This window comes from Camelus dromedarius, chromosome 9 (genome assembly GCF_036321535.1).
Source record: "Camelus dromedarius isolate mCamDro1 chromosome 9, mCamDro1.pat, whole genome shotgun sequence".
In the NCBI taxonomy this organism is placed as follows: domain Eukaryota; kingdom Metazoa; phylum Chordata; class Mammalia; order Artiodactyla; family Camelidae; genus Camelus; species Camelus dromedarius.
Window position 1 is genome coordinate 64,320,370 of NC_087444.1, and position 7,697 is coordinate 64,328,066.

Genomic DNA, 7,697 nt, shown 5'->3' on the forward strand with positions numbered 1-7,697 from the left:
ATTAACCAAATATTTAAAGGAAGAGGTCCGAGACAGGAGGCGTTGTCCCCAGAGAAAGGGACTTCAACAGGATCAAGGTGGCTTCTTGGAGGAGGTGATCCCAGTGGGGCAGGAGAGTAAATTCCAGGAAGAAGACGCTCTTGCTGGCTTTCTCTTCTTGAGCTGGGCTGCTTTGCTTTCTAGCCAGTTATTGCAAAGCTTTCTTCTGATTGCCCTCTTTTTGGCTTCCAGTGTCAAAGCCACTTTGCCCTTGATTTCCCCTCGTTACAGATTCAGCTCTTCTCTTTTCTCTTCCTTTGTGTCTGCTGTGGAGGTGGCCCCTGGTCTTCTGGCCGTGGGGGCCACCATCTTCTCCACATCTGCTCTGTCCTGGTTACCACGCTACCCCACCCAGTTCGTCACCTGAGTTCATGTGCCAGACTTTACCAAAAGTCCCAGCCAAGGGAATGCATGACCCTGGGGGCAGTGGCCTCATCTCTGGCCCCACTTTGCCCTTTCTCTTTGGGCTTCGTGGCCCTGTAGTGCCCTCTTCCAGGGCTGGTGACCCTCACTGTCACTCTTACCACAGAGCCTTTTCACATGCAGTGCCCTCTGCCTGGATCCACCCCTGCCCCATGCTTTAATTCCTGATCAGATCCTTCTGATCTCAGCGTCATGAATAAGCTAGGCTCCCAACACCCAGAATTTGGGGTCCCTGCTCTCTAAGCTCTTTCCCAAAAGGAGCATCTTCCAGTCCATTGTCAGGAGTCATGCTGACCTGATGCTGAGGAAGCAGTGTAAGAGCCAGACTTCAAGCTGGATAGATTACCCATGACCCACCCGCCCTGGGTGCCAAACCCACCTGCCCCTAGGATGTTTCCTCTGCTGTTGACACCTGGTGACTCCTCTAACTGTACCTTTGTTCACTGCTCTGCTCTCACGTGTTAAGAGAATAGGTGCTTATTCTTTTGATGCCCATCTCTCCTCCAGAGGGTGAGCTCTCCAGGGCAGGGTCTGTCTACGTTGTCCACTCGTCTCCACAGTGCCTGGTGTGTGGTTGGTACTATAGCCTGAGCCAGGTCCTGCGCTGGCCTTGAGAATCTCAGTTTAGGACCCTCCCTTCCCCATTGGTTTGCAAGTCCAAGTACAGCCTGAGTTGTTCAGTGAAGGAGCACAGGTGGGATAAAGGCCCAAGAACAGAGTTACACAAATGCTATACACATTGCACGTCATGTGTGTGCCCCAGGCAGTATGCACACAGGTGTGCCTTTGTGGAAACCCTTGAGTATTGGGTCCGTTACCGTGTGTGCGCATGCGCGCGCGCATGTGCATGAGTGAGAGAAAGGGAGGGAGGGAGGAATAGAGGGTGAGAGGGAGGGATAGAGAGAAAGAGATGGGGATTAGGAGGGAGATGAGGAGGGGCATGAGACAGGACATTGGGAGAGCAAGATAGGGTGAGAGAGACAGAGAGAGAGACTTGAGAAAGGTGTGTGAGAGAATGAACATTGGACAGAAAGAGATGGTGAGGAATTGCCCAGGAGACACAGGGAGAGGGAGAGATTACATAGAGATTGAGAGGGAGACTGAGTGAGAGAATGGTGGGGAGAAAGACAGAAAGATACTGAGACACGGAAAGAGCAGGAGGAAGAGAGGGAAAGGTGGAATTAACAAATAACTGAGCATGGCCAACAGAACCTAGGCTCCTTTTCGCACAAGGCAGGGGCCCCCAGGGGTAATTTGAAAATACTTGGATGGCCTGGCCCACTAACAGAAGAGGTTCGCCTCCTGTAAGTGACAAAGGCTGCGATGTGTGTCCTTATGTGTGACGTTCGGCTGGGGAGGCGGGCTCTTGGAGGTGGGTCTTGGACAGCGGGTGCCTGCACGGCTCTAGGATTGGAGGGGTTAGTGCTGACCCTCGTTGGCTAGGAAACAGAGATGACAGCTTGCTGAACTGCAGGTGAACTGAGGGCCTTGCTTGGTAGGGGAGCTGGAAGGGGAGGGGCAGTTGGGGCAATGATTTATGGGACCTGGGAGGGGCTGGGCATAGGAATCCACAGCAGCAGGGGTCTGGAGAGCAAGGAGGGCCAAGGAATGACTTGGGGTCAGTGGGCCAACCCCGGGGGCAGTCAGGGTTGAGTGCGGTGATGTGTGGGTCTGTGCTGACCACCATCTCCCACCTCAACTCCCATCCCTGAGGCTAGTCTTCTAGGTAGCAGATGCTGCTGGGAGGGAGACGAGGAGGTAGGAGTAGGCTCCGCCTGTGGGGGCCCCAGGAGGGCCTCGGGTTGGGATCTGAGGACAGGTCTGGGAGTAGGGGGAGTGCCCAGGTTGCTGGTGACCTTCCATGTGGGCATGTGGGCATCTGATCTGCCTGTGCCCTGAGTGGGTGTGGTGGGTACCTGGCCGGGAGAGGGGTGTGTGTGTGTGCACATGCTCTGGGGACTTGGTGACTGCTGGGAGCAGGCCTGGGTTGGGGGGGGTCTGAGCCGGGAGGGGCCATATGCCCTGGAGTGGAGATGGGGAGGCTCTTCCTCAGCCACCCTGGGAGGAATTCTGTGTGGCACTGTCTCCCGGGGGAGCAGAGCAGTCTGAGGCTACAAGTACTCATCAGGTCCCTGGTTACTGGAGACAGTGAGCGCAGGAAGCGTCCGGGAACTCTGAGGGCCCTAGGGGAACACAGCTGGGGTTGGAGGTACCTCCCCATCCCCCTTTCCTTCCTTGGCCCCGAGGATGCTGCTGGGCTGCCCTCCCTAAGCCCAGGGGTGTGTGTCATAGGACCCTTTCTTGTCCTGTGAGGAGGGCAGAGGGCCTGGGGAGCCTCCCCATCAGGCCCCTTGGGGCTTCCCTGGGCTGGGAGTACTGTGGCCCTGAAACATCTGGCATTTTGGGTGAGAAGTGCTCAGCAGTGGTGTTGGTGTGCCTGTCACCTGCTCACCTGTCTGTCCCCAGCTGCTCACCTGTCGCTCCCATCATCCCACACCAGTGCAGACTCTCCTCCACCTGTGCCGTGCAGGGGTACCTGCCTGAGTCACACACACCTGCACTGTTCCCTGGTTACTGGACTGTCTCAAACTCTACCTTACCTGCCTGAAGTTACCTGCCACACACCTGTCACAGGCACCTGTGCGACGCAGCTGGCTTCTCACTTCTGTGCGACAGCATCTGGGCTGTCGGTGCCTGGTCCACCGTCAGCCTTGCAGACGCTGAGAGTGGGGCTCGAGCCCAGGGAGAGGCATTTCTCCAGCCAGACGTTTACTCACCCTCCGTCAATCCCAAATTGCTTTGAAAACTCCCTCTTCCACCTGAGCCAGCAGTGCTAGTGAGGATTCCCAGGCCTCTTGAGCTGGGCCCACTGCCTGGCCCATGGCTGATGCGGCCACATTCCTGAGCTCTGTGGATCTCAGCCAGGATCTGCTGTCTTTGCAGCCAGATGGGGACTCTGAGTCTCAGCCTGTCCCCAAACCAGCTCTTCCATCGTCCTGCCCAGCCTGGCTCAGCTCTCTCCTTTCACTGCCACCGCCTTGGGTTCCCCGCAACACCTGGGGCAACTCTGACCCTAGAGACAAGAGAATCATGACCCTGGGGAGAGAGACCCCCTCCAGTGGGGGAAACAGCTCTTCTGGGGGTGGAGAGAGTCCCACTGGTGGAGAGGTGCTTCTTTAGAGAGGCAGAGGGCTGTGTCCACAATGTAGATTGAACTGACCAGGCCTGTACCACTCAGACTGGGAGGCAGAGAGAGGCTGCTGGCCCTGGGTTGTGTGGGGCCAGGAGCCGCTCAAGTGGGCGAGGGGCCACAGGGTCCTAAGGGAAGATCCCAGGAGCCCTGGGAGGAGGAGGGGTCTCACGGCAAGGGGTCAGTGGGGAAGGGTGGCATTTAGCTCTGACGTGGACCAGCCCTCCCTCCCTTTCCCCCTTCCTTCCTTTGTTCTTTAAAATAAAATGTATTTAAAGACTTTATTATATTTGGTCTGATTGGAAAGAAAGAGTACCTCACTGGCTTTTGGACTGAACATCTGGATAGATGTTTTGCTATTTCCTTGGAGGAGAAAGACGTAGTAGATTGGGTTCATGTGGAAGCATCAATAGAAAACTGTTTTGCCCTATGGAGATGTCTGCTGTGTGGAGCAGGCATTGGACATATGAGTTTTGAGCTCAGGGAAAAAGTCAGGGCTGGAGATACACACCCCGAAGCCTTGCATTTATAGACATATTTGAAGTCATGGATGAGATCACGTGGAAGGAGGGTGAGACAGGAAAGGGAAGACGCCCAGGCCTGAACCCTGAGGCGTTCCCGCATTTATGCCCCATAGAGGATGGAGCAGGGGCACCAGTGAGGTGGGCGGGCAGGGGAGGGGGTGGGTTAAGGTGGCATCAGAGAAGCTGTGATGAAAAACGGCCGAGAGAGGAGGACAGGGTGCACCAGGGGTTTCAGACCTGGACTAGAGCTGTTTCAGAGCAGCAGTGGGGGAAAATGGATCCACACTCACTGAGAATAGGAAAGGGAAGGGAGAGGAGGCATTTCGGGCAGGCGTGCTGAAGGTACTTGGGTCAGGGCGAGGTCATTTTGGACACTGAGGCCTGTCTCAGGTTCCCTACCCATGTCTCTGTAAGAGCAGGTACACCCCACATGGGCATTCCCGGGGTTGTTTTCCCCACAGGATCCCAGCCTGCATGGGGACGGGGTCTGTGATTACACTGGTCATGGCTGTGGCCAGCCCCTTGCCCAGCATCCGCTCCTAAGTGCTGGTGGATGTGGGTTAAGTGGTTAAGTGAAGGATGTCAATACATGTAAAGCACTTAGAACACAGACAGGTGCACAATAAATGCTCAGTGAATGTGAGTTACTGTTGGCTGCAGACCAGGAAGGAACTAAAGACCTGGTGAGAGCAGTTTGAGAGGCCTTGCTCAGGGCTGACCCAAGGCCACAGTGCCCCTGCAGGAGACTAGACCAGGAAGGCGACTCCAGGTCCCGAGGGATGGAGGTGGGGTCAAAGGTGCCCGGCAGCACCGCACAGGCCAGCTTCGTGTGCCAGCGCTGCAGCCAGCCCCCAAAAGTAGACTGTGTCACCACCCAGGAGCCCACAGCTCCATTACTTGCCCCAGCCCAGGTGAAACCAGGAGAGACCCAGAGGGAGGAGGCTAGCTCAGGAAAGGACCTGTTTGTTGAATCCCGCCAGGACGATGTCTCTCAGGGATTCATCCCCCTGGCCAGGATGATGTCTGCGGAAAGTGCTGACCTCTTCACCCTATCGGGAGGCACCTGATGCCCCACCATGGAGAACAATAGCTGAAGACAGAAGGTCACCAGACTTCTTGACATCCTGTGGGGCCAGAGGATGTGGATCGCTGCTCTGTGCAGAAGGCACAGATTCTCTCTCAGGCCAGCTGATACTCAGCCTAGCATCGCTGAAAACGAGTGTCGGAGCTGCAGATGCTTCTTGGAGATCTTAGAGCAAATGAATGAGGATGACAGTGACCAGCTCCAGATGGAGCTACAGGAGCTGGCCTGGGAGGAGGAGAGGCTGATTCAGGAGCTGGAAGAAAAGAACCTCGAGGCAGTGGCTGAAAGTCGTGAGGATGTCGAGGCCAAGGCTGAGAGACTGGATCCGGAGGAAACTTGGTGTTGGGGAATACAGTGAACGGACGATGAGCTGGAGTGTAGAAAACCAGATGCGTTAAGTTCCTGGAGAAATGGAACGAGATGAGTGCTCCTTGGGGCCGGTGGGCATTGTTGCTCCGTGCCCTGGCGGGTAAGATGGTCTGCAGTTTCAGAGGTTTCTGCTTGTTCCCAGTGGAAACCATTTGCGTCTGGCATCTCTGACAGACAGATCTGAGGACCTGCGTTTGTACTGGTCTGGGGGCTGCAATTTTTCTGGGACAACAGGTTTGACTACACAGTGGTCCTTTCATGGGCTGTGAGCAACAATTCAAAGAAGAGGCTGAGAAAGGCGAGGCATCCATTTATGTCTTCCTTGCAGGGTAGATGTGGAGAAAGGGAAGGTGGGAGACACGAGGCAGCGGCAGCTCCTAAACACCTAGCTTAGCTCCGAGGAACAGCGGATAAAAGTCTCAAGTTCAGGCTGGTGAATCTTCAGTGGGGTCTTGCTCGGGTGTCCTCATGGTTTTCTAATAAATGAACTCCTGTTTTCCTTAGTGAGATACTTGCCTTAAAGACTTACAATTTTGGTTTGTTTGCAAAAAAAAAAAAAAGTTTTAAATTAAATTCCGGTGATAGCGAACAGCACATGTTTACAATACCAAAAAAGAAAAAATACACAGAGGCCACTTTATTATCTCCTGTGATAGTTTCCGGAGCTACCACAGGCCTTGTATAGGGACCAGCATTTGTCATAGTTTTGACTGTTAACCCCATGTCTGCCTCGCCCTCTTTCCCTTCAGAAAAAAGAATTTAAGTTTGCTTTAAAAAAAAAATTCAGTTGAATAGAGATCAGTGTTTTCACTGGATTTCCTCTCTCTCAACTTCCTGCACTCAAAATACGAAATAGAAATTTTTGTCTCCACTGAGATGGTTAGATGTGTGAGCCACATGATTGGAAAACATGAGAAAATGACATATAAGTTTTGCCTGGTCACCATAGGATGTGGTCGGGAGCTTAAAATTCAATACATCTCCCTTGGTTCCAATACTGAATGCCCACTCTGCTGTGTGTTAGAGATATGGAATGGTGTTGTTATGGAGATAGTTAATTATGTGTAATAAAAGACTTGCTGCAGTCTGACAAACAAAAGTGTCACTGTTATCACTTAGGTGAATGCAGAGTAAGACTTTCCTACTGTTTGACTGTACATGGGTCCCCATGTGGGACAGTGCTGGTGTCACTTCAACGGTGGCGTGTGTGACTCTGCATGCATGCTCTGTGTCTGAGAAACCTGCCACTGGGGGAGACACATGACTCAGAGATGGGCACGGTGTGTGAGGACCACCAGGCTCCTGCTCTCACGGTCCCAAACAGACATTAGTCTGGCTTTGAGGGTATAGTAATGTCCTTGACTCAGGTCAGCCCCCTGCCCCCACCCCAAGAAGGGGCCACTGAACTGAATGCAGACCCTCTGCACATTGACCCCAGGGCCATGTCTACATTGGAGGTGGACATTCAGGGTCAGAGCCCTCTGCCCAGCCCTCTCTGCAAGTCCCACCTGGGTCACATGGCCATTCTGCACCTCTTCCCCCACTCTGTCTGCTGCAGGGGCCTCATCTCGCCCCTTGTGCTGCTCTGAACCTCCTTTACCTGGTCCTGGTGGTCTCCCACTCTGCTCAGGGCTGGGGCATGACCCTTCCTCCCCCACCTTCATCAAAAGGAAGTGTGAGCTGTGTTCCCTTTTCTCCTTCCTCAACATAAACTTGTTGGCCTGCAGCAGCCCTGGCCTCCTCCTTGCCACGGTCCCAGGGAGAGGGGCTCGTAAGCACGTCCAAGCTGTCCCCACCCTAAAAATGCTCCCTAGACCCAGAGCCCTTTCCTCTTCCTCTCTTGCCCTCAGGGTTCAACTTGGAGTCACGGTTTTCCTTTTTTAAACTTTACGTTGAGAAATACATGACATATGCTGAGGCTAGAAAACGTATCTGTTTGATTTGAAGAAAAGAAGAAATGTCTAGTGGATCTACTTCCTGGCTGGAGAAATAGAACAGAACCAGTTCCCCACATGTGCCCTGCTCTGAACACACCCCCCGAGTTACCCTCCCAGTGGGGCTTTCATGT

The 7,697-nt window shown here is 53.9% G+C and overlaps 1 protein-coding gene across 1 annotated transcript; it reads left to right on the top strand.

Moving 5' to 3' along the window:
* The first annotated feature begins 4,357 nt into the window (after positions 1-4,357).
* On the top strand, positions 4,358-6,699 carry LOC105096728 (beclin-1-like). The gene is given in 1 exon segment (XM_064489223.1): positions 4,358-6,699. A coding segment is annotated over 1 exon segment (663 nt). The 5' UTR covers positions 4,358-4,955; the 3' UTR covers positions 5,619-6,699.
* Positions 6,700-7,697: the final 998 nt, after the last annotated feature.